This window comes from Erythrolamprus reginae, chromosome 2 (assembly GCF_031021105.1).
Source record: "Erythrolamprus reginae isolate rEryReg1 chromosome 2, rEryReg1.hap1, whole genome shotgun sequence".
Taxonomy (NCBI): Eukaryota; Metazoa; Chordata; class Lepidosauria; order Squamata; family Dipsadidae; genus Erythrolamprus; species Erythrolamprus reginae.
Genome location: NC_091951.1, coordinates 127,744,847 through 127,761,650, shown reverse-complemented (window position 1 = coordinate 127,761,650; position 16,804 = coordinate 127,744,847). Strand labels below are relative to the sequence as shown.

Below are 16,804 nucleotides of genomic sequence, written 5' to 3'. Positions count from 1 at the left end.
TGTAATATAGATAACGGACACTTTTGAAATCCAGTACAGTGTTCCCTCGATTTTCACGGGTTCGAACTTCACGGAAAGTCTATACCACGGTTTTTCGAAAATATTAATTAAAAAATACTTCATGGGTTTTTTCCCTATACCACGGTTTTTCCCACCCGATGACATCATATGTCATTGCCAAACTTTCGTCTGCCTTTAATAAATATTTTTTTAATAAACTTTAATAAATAAACATGGTGAGTAATAATCTAAATGGTTGCTAAGGGAATGGAAAATTGCAATTTAGGGGTTTGAAGTGTTAAGGGAAGGCTTGTGATACTGTTCATAGCCAAAAATAGTGTATTTACTTCCGTATCTCTACTTCGCGGAAATTCAACTTTCGCGGGCAGTCTCGGAACGCATCCCCCGCGAAAAGCGAGGGAACACTGTAGATCTCTAATAAAGGTTATGGTCAGAGGTTTAACACATCTGCATCTCCTCAACAAATAAACCAAAGAAAAACAAATCAAAGCTTATACAAGAAATTATGTCACCTCCTTGCCTTTAGAAGGAAAATTGTCTTTGTTTTGTAGCTTGTCATGAAGTAGGTCTTTGCTGCAAAACTTAGCTACCTAAAAAATGTCTGACACGTATTGTTTGTTTGTAAATTTACTTTTGTGCTTTATTCCCATCATTGTAAAAGTAATCTGGCTGCAGCCAATGAAAACTTTTTACTTCATATGATTTTCTTCTATTTAGTTCTACTCTGCTTATCATTCTTGTAAACCTTGTGCTGATGTTGCCGATTACTATTAATGTCACTGTTTTTGTTGGCTGATCACTGCAAATCTAATACTGTAGAAACCACAATATAATCCTTGCTTTCACTTCCTTCCCCACTTGTGTGTTATCTCTTTAATAATGTGAATCTTCATCCAATTGTTCATACATTATTATTATTATTTTTGTTTAAGAAAGGAGAGACGATTTTCTCCAGTATTTGTATTGGTAATTTAGCTTTATTTTTTTTCTCTGCTTCTGAGACAGAAAAACCAATAGTAGTTACATTTCCTACAATTAAGGGTCTTTTACTTGCTCACTGTAATTGTTTCATTATTTTGTTGTTGCTTTAGCACGGGAGATAGTTAGTGTTGGCTAACTTGAATATGTTGTTCTCTTTGGAAGTTGATAAATATAGCCGCATATGGGCCATCATGATTAATTTTAGCGGCACATGTGCAATTTAACAAATGATGCAATCCTTCTAACACCTAAGGGAAAAAATGGTTTACAAAATACAGTGGATAGGTTCAGAGGTGAAATCTAAAAAATTGCCCTACCAGTTATGTGGATGTGGCTTGATGGTCATGTGACCGGGTGAGTGTGACTAACTTGTAAAATGTGGTAAAACTCACTTAACAATGCTCTTGCTTAGCAACCAAAATTTTGGGTTCAATTATGATCATAAGGTTCTTTCTTTCTTTCTTTCTTTCTTTCTTTCTCTTTCTTTCTTTCTTTCTCTTTCTTTCTTTCTCTTTCTTTCTTTCTTTCTTGTCTCTCTCTCACCCTTCCTCTTCCTCTTTTTTCTCTCTCCTTTCTATTTCTTTCTTTCTTTCTCTCTTTCTCTTGGGGACGGAGAGGGAAGAAAGGCCTCTGGGATGGTGGGTGGCCAGGCCCAGCAGTGACACATCCCTTGTCATGGGATGGATGTGGGGAGTGGGAGCTGAGGTGGACAGAATGGGAAGCTTGGCTCCATTGAAGCCAAGCATGCCAAGCCAAAAGGTGACTGAGCCTCACCATGTCCCTCTGAATTGGTTCCTTGGATGAACGCAGCAGGTTTTCCTTCCCTACCCCACCACCAGCATTGGCCTTACCTTCTAGATCCTCTGCCCAGTAAATTTGGTAACCCTGCCTCCTCTACTCCCTTCCCTGCAGGCCACAGTCATGCCCTGCTTCCCTGACTTCCAAGTGGCCTTCCTGGTGTTCCAGTGGCAGGCAAGTGGAAAGCCAAGTGGAAGGCAGACAAGCATTCGGGGCCAGCCAGCCATGAGGAAAGGAGCTAGCAGCTTTCCCAGCATTTCCCCATGCCTACTTGCCTTTCGAGGTTGGAGCCCCAGGGTATGTGCAGTCCCAAGACATCCACTTGCTGTCCTGGAGCACCACCACTACCCCTCTTAGCCCAGTGAAGGGCTACCAAAATTTTTACTGCCACACTGTGGGCGTGGCTTATGCAGTACACCCTGCATTTTTTTTCAACATCTTTCAATGCAAATTGGGTGTTCTCCGGTGGAGCTCCATTTTCGCTACCCCACTGTGTTCCCCCCCTGTCCGGGCAGTAGCCCACCCCTGTCTCAGCCCCAGCTTTGTCTCCACCAAGGGCTGCCCACTCATCCACTGGCTTGGCCAGAATGGACACCAGTCCAAGCTGGACACCAACCTCAGAAGACAAGCAGGCATGAGGGACTGTGGGGGACCACCAGGAAGGCTGCTAGCTCCTGTGGCCAGCCAGCCCTGACATGCTTGCCTGCCTTCTACATGGCCTTCCACTTGCCTGCTTTCACAAGTTGGCCATGGGGACACCTGGAAGGCCTCATGGAAGGCAGAGAAGCATGGCAAGACTTTAGCCTGTGGGGAGAGGAATAGGTAAGGGAGGCTGGGATGGTGGAAGGCAGAGACTGGGCGGGTGAGCGGAGATTCACGCTGCCGCCGTTCCAGTTCTTCCAGTTCTTCCAGTCACCTGCTGCTGCCTCTTCTGGTTCTCAAGAACTGGTAGGAACCAGTAGTATTTCACCCCTGGTTCAGTTCCATACTACTAAAACATGACGGCTTACAGCTGTGTCTCAGTAAGGGAAATATTTGTATGGTTTGAGTGGTATTAATTTTAGCAATACATGTGCAACTTTAGCAAGTTGCAGTTTGTAATGTGAATGCAAAGTGACCATTTAAAGCCCTTAAGAATAACAGGGAAGTCAGGCACATGACAAGCAGTTAACAATACAAACTTTTTTTCCTGCATTTGCCAACCTTTGTTTATACCTGGTGTTTTTTCTTTCATAGGAATGACAGGATCTGTTCTTCGTGGTTGATTAAATTGCTTATGCCCCTACTGAGAGTGTTAATAGAATTTTTGCGCAATTCCAAAGTGGCTGTAAATTGCAATACATTCATGCAACGCCACAGGTTGCACTTGGATAAATGAAGCCTATAAACAAGACACGGGAGATCTGTACTATAGCTTTTAGAGGATTGGAAAAAACCTGGTTGTTATGATCTAGAGGGGGCGGGGGAAGGGAATGAAATGTCATATTCATAGCACAGACCAAAATGCCATAAAGCAGTACTAAGCAACTCTGTTTTCATAGAGGCAGATTTCTGTATTATACATTCAACGCTGGGAAAAATGTGGCTGTTATTCTGAACAATTCTAACTAGTTCTACTTTTTTTCCCCCAGGGCTTACCGCTATCTCATTTTCAGGATTGTGAACTGAAACATGGACAGTAGATGCTGTTTGTTTGTTTGTTTCTCCTGCTTTATTACTAAACACTTTATTTCTTCTTAGGAAAAGATGGATCATTTTTAGCTATTGACAGAACGTTTGATCACTTTGGTTTAAAAAAAAATAAGAATTGACTAAAAGTAGGCTTTCTTTGCAGGGGTTATTCTTCCTTTCTACTACTGACAAGAAACAGAAGGTTCAACTCTTCCATATTGGAAAATAGAATCCTAAACCTTTCCAATTCCCTTGATAAGCTCTTCAAGTTGCATGAAAAGTGTCATTTCACATCTTTGAAAGATCCTCATGATTTCAGGAATCATTACTTTTCCAACTGTTTCATTAGCCTTTTCTTCAATTGCATGGTTGCATGAGCAGATGGCCTGTTGCCTTCCTGTTTTGTCTTGTCATTCATTGTCCTGTGGTTTCCTGTAAGGGAAAAGCTACGCGTTTGTTATCTCTAACTGGGAAAGACAGCAGTGGCCATTCAAATGAAAAAAGTCCATATCTAGTTAACAGAAATCAAACATACCATAACTCTTTTCATAGCAAGAATAGGATCCCATCAACTTTTACATTGACATTTTTTTGGGGAAAAAAGATTAAAATGTCTATGGCCCTTTTTTGTTAAATTGTTTTCTTACTTTTTCCTAGAATTCGCCCGATGGTATTACCTGTCTCAGAGAGGTAAAATTTAAATCAACTTTCAAAATAATTTCCCCCTTTTTATTCCAATATGATATAAATGGTTGTTGCAATTTCCCACCACCATGGTTCTGTTTAAACTGGAAAAATAAGCTGGAACCTGGAAGTTACAGGTACAAACCATGCTTCTGGTCTATTGCAGAGTGTATAAGCACATACATTAAGAGGTAGTTGACACGGAATAATTAATAATGAGCTCTTGCAAATATTCCCAACAAAGAAAACCAACTAACACTTTAGCATTAATCCACTGAGTTCTTGCACCATCTTCCTCAGTCTTATTATTAAGACCAAACCACCTTTCATGGATTTCTAGTAAGTCTATGGATGTAGCATTGGACCATGGTCCTCATGCAAAGCAGATTACTGAGATATAAAAATCACAAAGTGTTCCAGTTGTAGGCATATATAATCTATGCAAGTATTTGAGGTAAAACTATGCATGGTTACAGCAAGCAAGCAAGCTCTTCTTTAAATGTTTCTACAAGCAGGCCTTGTACTGGGATGCCCTCATTGCTACAATCAGGTGGTGGCTTGTATCAATTAGCTCAAAGTTTGGCTGTACTGCAATCAACAGAAGCAAAATGTTTTATCCCTGTATGCCTTTGTATCAGAAGAAAACCTCTGGCAATAATGTGTCTCCAACCTTTGATTTGCGACTGAAGATCTTTGTTCCCTATCATGTCCCCAGTCTCCCAGTTTTTCAATATGGAGGAACATGGATTGCAGCCATAGAGGGTAAGGTGGTATGGGTCTACCTATGTCCATATATTGGATTTCTGAAAGTGCATTTCTGAAAGCTAGTAAACCAACCAGATCTTTGTGTGGTACAGCTTGCTATTAATGTATCTTAATGAAGTTACTATTATGTAAAGGGCTAACTTATGCTTATATATGCATAAGTATTCAGGGACGTTAAAAATGACCCAGAAATGGAAAACCAAAAGGTCTTTGAAGTGCAAGAAGGATAAGCATGATGTGGAATAATATATTGTTTCAATGAATTTTCTTCTATAGCTATTCAATCTGCCAAAGAGGGCAGCTATAGCTTAGAAATGAAAGTAACATTTCTCTTCAGGTAGTTGCAATTAACATTTTAAACAAGCTTTGAGTAGCTATAGATGTTAGGACAAGGTTTTAAACCAGGAGAATCTTAAAACCAACAATTTTAGTGCCAAATGGGAAATAATTCCAAATTTATTCTTACCTTATATCTAATAATAAATATTTTATATCAGATATTTCTCCTATAATGATAAACTCATCCCGTTTCTACAATTCATAGCAATTTTATAAGTAAAGATGGTCATTTCATATATATATTTGCCCATGTAGTCATTTTATTTAATTGACTAAGTGGAATTTTCATTTATGTATCCCCTTAAAAGTTGAGAAATAAATAATATTTCCTATAAATAAATAAATAATGATACAAAAAGCCTCTAGCTAATTAGATAGAAAATGTAAACATTCTCATCAGATACAAAAAAATTATTTCTGCACATCTATCTACAATTTTCACTTCACTGCTTTTGTTTTAATTTTGTAAATTGAATGTACATATACAGTACTGTGAAAAGTACTACAATCACATATATGCATGTCACACAGTTTTAAGATAAAATGTCCTTTCTTAATGTCATGTTGGCCTTCATTGTCTCCTAAAGCAGGGTTTTCAAAGCTATCCAAATTGGAGAAATTGTTACTTAATTTAAAAAAAAAACAATCAAGAACTCGTTATAGTTATTCTTGGTTCTACTTAAGTGCAGCCTATTCTAGAACAAGAAATCCTATAACAGGATAATAGTTACAGCACTTTTGCTGAAAATTGAAGTTTGCTGAATTGAAACCAGTATATTTTAATTACTATTTTTCTTCCCCTGAGCTAGTTACTTTTCTTTGGCCTCCTGCCTTCATGTATAATGTAAGTTCTGTATTGCACCATTTCATCAGGCATTTGAATTAAAAGGGCTTTACCCTCAACTTCCAAATATCCCAGATAAAATATTTATTTATTTATTATTTAGATTTCTATGCTGCCCATCTCTGTAGAGAAAAGACGCTTACAAAATGGGAATAATACAAAAAAGACATGTGAGAAACCCAAGGTTAAAACTAATCTAAAATTAATCTAAAACCCCAGTTATTACAAACAGTCATTCACATTCATTCCATTACACTCATATATATATATGGCTGGAGAAGAATACTAGTGCTCAACAGTATTGTGATAAAACCTGGAGAAGGCCAACTCTGTGAGACCTGACCCGTTGCTGGGATTCATGAGGCAGGAGATGGTCCCATAAGTAACCTGATCGTAAGCCATGTAGGGCTTTATATGTCATGACCAACACTTTAAATTGTGTTCAGAGACCAATTGGTTGCCAATGCAGCTTGCAGAGTGGTGTTGAGATATGGGTATATTTGAAAGTCCCATAATGGCTCGTGTGGCTGTATTTTGCACTAACTGCAGTCTCCGAACTGTAGTCCCATATAGAGGGCATTGCAGTAATCAAACCTCGAAGTGATAAGGGCATGAGTAACTTTGAGAAGAGACTCCCTATCCAAATAGGACTGCAACTGGTACACCAGGCGAACCTGTGCAAATGCTCCCCTTGCCACAGCCGAAAGGAGATGTTCTAAGTTCAGCTGTGGATCAAGGAGGGCTCCCACATTTCAGACCCTCTCTGAGGAGGTCAAATGTTCTTCCCACAGGGTAATGGATGGGCAGATGGAATTATCCTTGGGAGGCAAAACCCACAGTCACTCCATCTTGTCAGGGTTGAGCCTGAGCCTGTTAACACCCATCCAAACCCTAGCAGCCTCCAAACCCCAGCAGATAATCTTCACTGCTTCACTGAATTGACACGGGGTGGAGATGAGTGTCATCAGCAAACTGATGGTAACTCACCATGTCGTCGGATGATCTCACCCAGTGGGTTTCATGTAGATATTAAATAGGCGGGAGGATCAACCCTTGAGGGACCCCACAAAGGAGGGATTTAGGAGTTGACCTCTGACCCTCTGCCAACACTGACTGTGTCCAACCAGAGAACCACCATAAAACAGTGCCTCCCACTCCCAATTCCTCCAGTTGGCACAGAAGAATAGCATGGTCGATGGTGTTGAAAGCTGTTGAGAGGTCAAGAAGCACCAGAATAGAGGAATAATCCCTATCCCAGGCCTACTAGAGTCATCCATCAGTGCGACCAAAGCAATTTCTGAAACCGGACTGCTGAGGGCCCAGAAAATCCAAGGATTGTTGGAGTTGGAGCGACACCACCTTCTCAACAACCTTCCCCAAAAAGGGAAGGTTGGAGACCGGACAATAGTTGTTTAAAATAGCTGGATCCAGAGGCTTCTTGAGGAAGGGACACACCACCACCTCTTTTAATGGAGATGGGAAGTGCCCCTCCATCAATGAAGCATTGATAACAGCCTGGTTCCAGCCTCATGTCACTCCCTGCTGGATGAAACTAGCCAGAAAATATGAGTTAAATGATGCATAATTGAATTTGTTCTAACCCTGCTGTTCTGTTTAAAAAAAGTTACAAATCTTCTGTTCCCGGGTCACCCTGACCCGGACCGAAAACTCTTCATTTGCAGTGCTTATGTTTGGTCAATTTGAATACTTTTTTCACTTGGAAAGTAGTCTGAACATTTCTGCACACAATGATATGAAAATTGAACTGAAGAAATTAATCCTTATTGGTTTATTTTGCACATAAATATGCCTCCCCCCGTTTTTGTGAATTCTTTTTAGGTTTATTGATAATTATGCCAGCAAAATACATTCTATTTTACTAAAGTTGGTGTGGGATTAGTAGCTTGAACATTTCTGAACATATTGATATGAAAATTGAACTGGAAAAATTGATGCATATTGGTTTATTTTGTTGATGAAATGCACGCCCCCCCCCGTTTTTTTAAAATAGTCTTCACTTTATGGATAGTTTTGCTAGCAAAATACATTCTATTTTACTAAAGTTGGTGTGGGATTGGTAGCTTGAACATTTCTGAACATAATGATATGAAAATTGAACTGGAAAAATTGATGCATATTGGTTTATTTTGCACATAAATGTATGCCTCCCCCCATGTTCAATTATTTCAATTTATATAAAAATTATGCTGTTAATTTCAAACTTACATACTTTTTTTTAGTACAATGGATTTGTTTCATAAAATTAGTTCTCTGGCTACAATGTGGTTGATTTTCAAAAGGATATTCCAAATATTTCTAGCCAAATATGTATAAAAAGTGACAATAATGGCACACAGCAAGGCCGAGGGGGGGTGGCCCCTTTGTGGCAAAAATAAACCAATAAGAACCATTTTTTCCAGTTCATTTATATTTTTCTTATATTCATAAATGTTCAATTTAGTATATCAAACCTTTTGGGGGGAAATTCCTTGGGGATTTGTAGCCTTAAAAAATAGAAATTGACACGAAATTCAGAAAGGATGGGGGGAGGGGCTTTTTGATCAAAATAAAAATATAAGTCTCAATTTTTCCAGTTCAATTTTCATATCATTATGTTCATAAATGTTCAAACTAGTTTTCCAGTTGAAAAAGTTTTCAAAAAGACCAAATTCAAGTACTGTACCTAAAAAAATCATTTTGGTCCGGGTCTATATGACCCGAACAGACTAAACGTGACTTTTTTTTTGCCCAGAAAAATTTTTTTTCCCCACCCCTACAAATATTTTTTTGATGATCGGCATTGTTAAATTGAGTAAATGAATGCCTAAGATTTTAAAGAATATTTCAGATTTGGAGCATAAAAAAATAAAAAGTGAAAATGGTTGCAAGCAGCTGAGGGGGGGAGGCCTTATTTCTGATGTTAAAAAACCAGTAAGAATCATTTTTTTCAGTTCCTTTATATTTTTCTTATATTCAAAAATGTTCAAGCTACCAATCCCACACCAACGTCAGTAAAATAGAATGCATTTTGCAAGCAAAACTATCCATAAATTGAAAAAACTTTCACAAAAACGGGGGGGGGGGTGCATTATATCAGCAGAATAAACCAATAAGATTTACTTTTTTCATTTCAATTTTCATATCATTGTGTGCAGAAATGTTCAGACTACTTTCCAAGTGAAAAAAGCTTTCAAAAAGACCAAACATAAGCACTGCAAATGAAGAGTTTTCGGTCCGGGTCAGGGTGACCCGGGAACAGAAGATTTGTAACTTTTTTTGCCCAGCAAAAACTAAGCCCCCCACCCCCCAAAAAAAATTCTCATAGAGAGAACCCCTGAAATGATTAACAGTCATGAAATTACAAGTTTCAGATATGCAGGGACAATTTTTTACAGGGACTCAAACTTGGCTTCGGGTCAAATAGACCCGAAACAGAACAGCAGTAAAAAAACTAAGATAAAAAGGATAACATCTGGAGCTAATACTAAAAATAGAAAAGTCTGTCAGGTTTACCTACTAGGCAGGTGTTACAGTTATGGTGCCATTCATCAGTGGATTGCACCTAGTTTGACCTGGTTCTGTAAACCAGTAGCAGCAGCAGTGGGAGGCTCCACCACCTGCCCAATACGTTCTGTGCATGAACAGAGGCCATGCGCACACACAAACTGGTAGCAACAGGTTTTAGAACTCACCACTGGTGCCATTATAGCATTATTCAAAAGTCTTGTTCTGGAAGACGTTAGTGAACTTGGTAAACATTGATTCAGTAGAGAGTCATTCCTCTCTCTGCAAATAGCAATTGAATTGCTGGGGTTATCCTATAACAAAGTAAAGCACACCAGCTGAAACTGACAAGAACATTCAAGGTGACAACAGGGAAAGAATAAAGAATATTTAAAATGACAAGTGGAAAGCATGACTGGAGGTTGCATTTACAATGAATACAGAGAAGTGTCACCGATTCTTGCCCTCCAAATATGACTGTTTGACTCTTCTTGTGATGGGGCTGTCAAGTAGGATGAATAAAGTGTGAATGCTCCCAAAAAGGATAATATCCAATCCATAACTGGTTTGGAAAGAAATGCTTCCTAAAGAGTAACTTAGAATTAGGATAATTTATTGGCCAAGTGATTCGACACACGATGAATTTGTCTCCGATTGATAAGATCTCGGCGTACACACAAACAACAAAGTTATATAATCGTGTTATATAATACAATATAGCAGTATTTTTCAATTTATTTCAGGGGAACCCTTTGCTGTCGTCAGATTTCTGGCGGAACCCTGGTTGAAAAACACTGCATTACGCTGTACATCCTGAAGCTGAAATAGAATTTTTTTATTGGCCAACTGTGATTGAACACACAAGGAATTGGTCTTTGGTGCATATGCTCTCAGTGTACATACAAAAAAGATACATTTGTCAAGAATCATGAGGTACAACACTTAATGATTGTCATAGGGTACAAATAAGCAATCAAGAAACAATCAATATAAATGATAAGGATACAAGCAACAAGTTACAGTCATAGTCATAAGTGGGAGATCAGGGATAGGAATGATGAGAAGACTAATAGTAATGCAGCCTTACCATGTGGGGGTCCGTGGCTGCGGAGTAGCAGAGAGAGAGTGAGAGAGAGAGAGAGGCCGAGCCGTGTACCCTTGCCGAGAGTGCCGGGCCTAAGCAGGGCAATAAGCGGAGGCCATTCGCTCCATTACACCCGCTTTCCCTCCCCATTTTTTGGCAGCTGCAGGGGCTGATGGGAGGGTCAGAGTGAAAGCAAAGCCAGAGTGGACGCCTTCCACTCCACCTTCCGTTCCTCCTGCCCTCTCAGGCCCTGAGCGTGAGGGGAGTATTAGGGCGCACTCTCTTACAGTGTCCTGTGCAGGGAAAAGGGAGATAATGAGTTGACCGCTTGGCCAAGCACGGTGACATGTACACGGGTGCAGGAACAAAGTGTGAGGAGGAGTGGGAGAGAACCTTGAGCCACATGGCGCACCTCGGCCCTGGACTGGGAAGCTCCATGTTGGAGGTACTGGAGAGGCAACTGCTCCCGCCTCCTCCTCTTCCTTCTCCTCCTCCTGCCGCTGCAGCCCATGCTTTGGCTCCGCTGCTGCAGCGAGGGGCTAGAGGGGCACTGCTTCTGCTGTCGGCGCCAATGCCGCTGCCACTCCTCCTCCTGCTTGGCGTCTGCTGCTACTGAGCATGACTGATTTGCAAGACATGAGATGGAGGAAGAGGCTGTCCCACTGCAGAAGCAGGTGGCATTGAAGGGGGGGCCTGCCTAGCCTTGCCTTCTTATTAAGTCATGGAACCCCTGACTGGGCCTTGTGGAGCCCTTGGGTTCCGCGGAACCCTGGTTGAAAAACACTGCAATATAGTAATCAGTAATTATAGTAATATAATCATGTAATATAATAATATTAAACTACGACATATAAAGTTGAATCAGAGTAAAATGTAAGATTGACTTTTCATGTATATTAGTAAATTATTTATTAATCGGTGACTGTGGGAGATTTACAAGTATAAAAACAAAACAAAAATCCATACAAAATAAAGTTAAAAAGATGTGAAGAAAGTTCTCAAGCACCCACCATCATAACATTCCTTTCCATTCTAGGATCTCCATGCTAGTTGGCAGAACCAGGTCTTAACTTCTGGAAAGCCAATAGAGTGGGTACCAACTTCACCTCAGGGGAAAGAAAAGCCTCTTTTTTTGACTCTGCCATGCTCATTCTGTCTGACCAGGAGGGACAGGTTGATTAACTGGAATGAATGATTACTAGATTCAGATATTGTTATCAAGCAATGCCTCAGCAGCAATTTCAGTCCATTTCCTAAAAGCTTTTTGACTATTATGGAGGCATACAGCTTGGGCATAAAAGCTTGTCAGCAGGATAAACCGTTTTACTTGTCTCTTTCACAGTGGCCATAGTGTTTAGCATCATACCTTTAGATTCTTGTTAATGGATCTTCAGACCATTCTGGGTGCATTAAGCTTAAACCACTTACGGATAGCCAGAATGGGAACTGAGCATTGTTTACAGTGACAGAACATCTATAAGAATAAAGGTTAGCAGTAAGTGTTGCATACCAATCAAATGTCTTTTACTTCCGCCAAGTGAAATCAAATACCAACTAACTGATAGCAATTCATTAAAAAAAAAATATTTTACAAAATACTTTTGTCCTGGATGTTTATTAAAACAGTCCCAAAGTGGTGCCAATTTAATAAAACGTTTGTTTGTTTGTTTGTTTGTTTGTTTGTTTGTTTGTTTGTTTCGTTAGTTAGTTAGTTAGTTAGTTAGTTAGTTAGTTAGTTAGTTAGTTAGTTAGTTAGTTAGTTATATTTGTATGCCAAACATTTAATGGTTCTGTCAAATGCAGTTTAAATTCATTATTTGTAACTTGCAACAATGATCAATCTAGTACCTCACTTTAGAAACAAACCTCTCTTGTCTGAGGATTGTGAGAATCTTTGTGCTCATTATTTATGTCCCATTTATGAAGTATTTGAGTAATTGTGCTCAGTTCCACGGTCTTTAAAATTTTCTTGTTGCACTATATTCACAGTTCACGATTGTTATTATACTGGAATAAATTCTTCATTTCTAATTTAAAAATAGGAGACAGGTTTGTGCTAGTTTGCTTACGTTGTGATGTATTGTTCATATAAATGCAATGATTTCAATAAAGTTACAAATTTTAATATAAAGAAATTTTGTCATTCTTAATATCTTCACCCAATAGTTGAACTGAATAGTTTTAATAAGATATTTTTCTCCTTCAAAAAATATATGATTAGATATGTGCATGGCCAATTTTACTATTTCAAATGTAGTACATGATGCTTAAAGGAAAATATAACAAATATCTATTTACATTCCACCTTTCTTCCAAATATAAGAGCCACAGTGGTGCAGTGGCTAGGGAACAGTACTGCAAGCTATTTCTATTGTTCACTAGCTGCCAGCAATTTGGTAGTTTGGGTCTCACCAGGCTCAAGGTTGACTCAGCCTTCCATCCTTCCGAGGTAGGTAAAATGAGGACCCAGATTATTGGGGGCAATATGCCGACTCTGTAAAACCACTTAGAGAGGGCTACAAAAGCATATGAAGTGGTATATAAGTATAAGTGCTATTACTATTGCTACTCACAATAGTGTACATAATACTCATCTTGCCATTTTTTTTCTATAAGAACAATTTCTTGACAAAGGTTGGGCTGAAAGTAAAAGACCAGGCCTAAGATTAGGGTGTTAATGGGTAGGAGTACGCTTGACCTTGGAACTCTCCAGCCTTAACCACTACATGACACTGGCTCTCATTTCAATCTGTACTCAAAAACATAAATCAAGCAATATCCTTCCTAGGTAACCCCATTAAATATTTTGCTCATGATAGTCAGAAATCAGTTATCCAATAAAGCATGCAGCTAAGATATCAGGCACAGCATCTGGCTATAACTGAGTGTCCTAGAACTTCCCGAATCATTAAGTCCACTGCACTGGGAAAACTGGTCTCCACCAGAATACGCTTGTTATCAATTCTTAGATCAATTCATTTGTCACTTATTGAAAATTTTCTTAATATAGGTATGGTTTCATTATTGACACAGAGAATCCGTGAATCGCTGAGATTCCAGTAAATGAAAATAAATAAATAAAGGCATAAATGAATAAATCCATAAATGATGCTACAGAGTGCCAAATTCTCACAGAAATTTTCCCAGTGATTTCATATAGATGCAAAATGGCAAAGAAAATAAGGTGTAGTCAGACTATCACCAGGAATTAATCAGATAGAGAGTTCAATCTGGCAGAGCCCAGGAAGAGTCTTTTTGGCCATGCCACCTGTTTTCTGGAATATCATCTGTCTTGAAATGGGACTTGCCCTGATTTTGCTGGTGTTTTCCAAGATTTTTTTTAAAGCCTTTCTATCAGGCCTAGGGCCCTGACAGACATGAGCTCATTTTATGACACACTTGATTATGGGTCCTTGTTAATATCTTTGGCAACTATTCTATGCTATAGATTTAAAAAAACAACAACAACACCTTCTGGTTTGTTTGTTTATTGGACTTGTATGCCGCCCCTCTTTGCGGACTCGGGACGGCTCACAACACATAATACAATAAACAATATACAAATCTAAAAAAATTATTTATTTTATTTATTTATTTATTTTATTTATTTAGATTTGTATGCCGCCCCTCTCTGCAGACTCGGGGCGGCTCACAACAAAGTGCAAAAAACAATTTATAACAAATCTAAATTTATACTAAAAACATTTTTAAAAATCCCATTTTCTAAACTCACATACATACACACATACCATTCATAAATTATATATGCTCGGGGGAGATGTCTTAGTTCCTCCATGCCTGACCACACAGGTGGGTCTTAAGGAGCTTACGGAAGGTAAGGAGGGTAGGGGCAGTTCTAATCTCCGGGGGGAGTTGGTTCCAGAGGGCCGGGGCCGCCACAGAGAAGGCTCTTCCCCTGGGGCCCACCAACCAACATTGTTTAGTTGACGGGACCCGGAGAAGGCCCACTCTGTGGGACCTAATCGGTCGCTGGGATTCGTGCAGCAGCAGGCGGTCTCGGAGATATTCTGGTCCAGTGCCATGAAGGGCTTTAAAGGTCATAACCAACACTTTGAATTGTGACCGGAAGTTGATCGGCAACCAATGCAGACTGCGGAGTGTTGGTGAAACATGGGCATACCTAGGTAAGCCCATGACTGCTCTCGCAGCTGCATTCTGCACGATCTGAAGTTTCCGAACACTTTTCAAAAGTAGCCCCATGTAGAGAGCATTACAGTAGTCGAACCTCGAGGTGATGAGGGCATGAGTGACTGTGAGCAGTGAGTCCCCGTCCAAATAGGGCCGCAACTGGTGCACCAGGCGAACCTGGGCAAACGCCCCCCTCGCCACAGCTGAAAGATGGTTCTCTAATGTGAGCTGTGGATCGAGGAGGATGCCCAAGTTGCGGACCCTCTCTGAGGGGGTCAATAATTCCCCCCCCCAGGGTAATGGAAGGACAGATGGAATTGTCCCTGGGAGGCAAAACCCACAGCCACTCCGTCTTATCCGGGTTGAGTTTGAGTCTGTTGACACTCATCCAGGCCCCAACAGCCTCCAGACACTGGCACATCACTTCCACTGCTTCGTTGACTGGACATGGGGTGGAGATGTAAAGCTGGGTATCATCAGCGTACTGATGATACCTCACCCCATGCACTTGGATGATCTCACCCAGTGGTTTCATGTAGATATTAAATAGCAGGGGGGAGAGGACCGACCCCTGAGGCACCCCACAAGGGAGAGACCTCGGAGTCGACCTCTGACCCCCCACTAACACCGACTGCGACCGACTGGAGAGGTAGGAGGAGAACCACTGGAGAACAGTGCCTCCCACCCCCAACCCCTCCATCCGGTGCAGAAGGATACCATGATCGATGGTATCGAAAGCCGCTGAGAGGTCAAGAAGCACCAGGACAGAGGATAAACCCCTGTCCCGTGCCCGCCAGAGATCATCCATCAACGCGACCAAAGCAGTTTCCGTGCTGTAACCGGGCCTGAAACCCGACTGCTGGGGACCTAGATAATCGGCTTCTTCCAAGGATCGCTGGAGCTGGAGTGCCACCACCTTCTCGACAACCTTCCCCGTAAAGGGAAGGTTGGAGACTGGGCGGTAGTTATTAAGTACGGCTGGGTCCAGGGAAGGCTTCTTGAGGAGGGGGCGCACGAGCGCCTCTTTATAGGATGATGGGAAGGATCCCCTCCCCAAGGAAGCGTTGATAATCTCCTGGACCCAGCTCCGTGTCACCTCCCTGCTGGCCGAAATCAGCCAGGAGGGACACGGATCCAGTAGACAGGTGGCGGAACTCACAGCTCCAATGGCCTTGTCCACTTCATCAATTAATATAGCTAATTTTTTTAAAAAAACTCTAATAACATTTAAAATCATTCATTCCCATTCAGCCAACCAGACATACTACACTCGTTGGCCAGGGAGCTAGGATCTAATGGACCAAGCCTGGCGGCACAGATAGATCTTTAAACTTTTATGGAAGGCGAGGAGAGTGAGGGCAGTGCAAATCTCTGGGGGGAGCAGATTCCAGATCCCTATACTTTTTTAATTTTATTTTTAATTGTTAACCTTCCAAAGTCAGATATTTGATATGGGTGGCGATATAAATTTATTAAATAAATATATAATGAATGGAATGTTTATTCAATAAAAATGGAAAACTTATGAAATTAAAGATATAATGAATATTGACAATTATAGGAATCTTACTTATATCATCAGGTTACACTAAATGAAAGGAATCCAAGTCACAATAATAGCAAGAGGCTATAGTAATCCCACTGGAAATACCTACAGATTATATACAATCAGTAATTGTTGGTTGTGCCTATAGCATGGAAAACAGCAGGTGTCAAACATTTTAATGTGCTGGTTCCAGTTATTCCTTCGGGTAGCAACTTGGAGATGTGAACTGCCATCACTTATTGCCTCATCTGCTCTCTAGCCCATAATAGCAGGGGGTGTGAGAGAAAGGGCTTTCACCACCTGTGGTTCCTTGATATGTGTTGCCAAGTGTGGTGTCAGAACTGCTCTGAAAGCATGGCTTGTTGAATATCAGGATGCAGTCATTGGCTCATACCCCGAAACCTGGATATTGTTTGCA

The 16,804-nt window shown here is 40.5% G+C and overlaps 1 protein-coding gene across 3 annotated transcripts in view; it reads left to right on the top strand.

Annotated features, from left to right (window-relative positions):
* The window catches only part of KCNIP1 (potassium voltage-gated channel interacting protein 1), a 664,229-nt gene that overhangs the window by 611,573 nt on the left and 35,852 nt on the right, over window positions 1-16,804 (top strand). The window contains exon 2 of one of the 3 annotated variants that reach the window (XM_070739454.1): window positions 4,129-4,161. The exons of the other annotated variants lie outside the window; for them this stretch is intronic. Coding sequence (XP_070595555.1) covers window positions 4,129-4,161 — 33 coding nt within the window. The remainder of the gene's footprint in view (window positions 1-4,128; window positions 4,162-16,804) is intronic. 3 annotated transcript variants of the gene reach the window in all.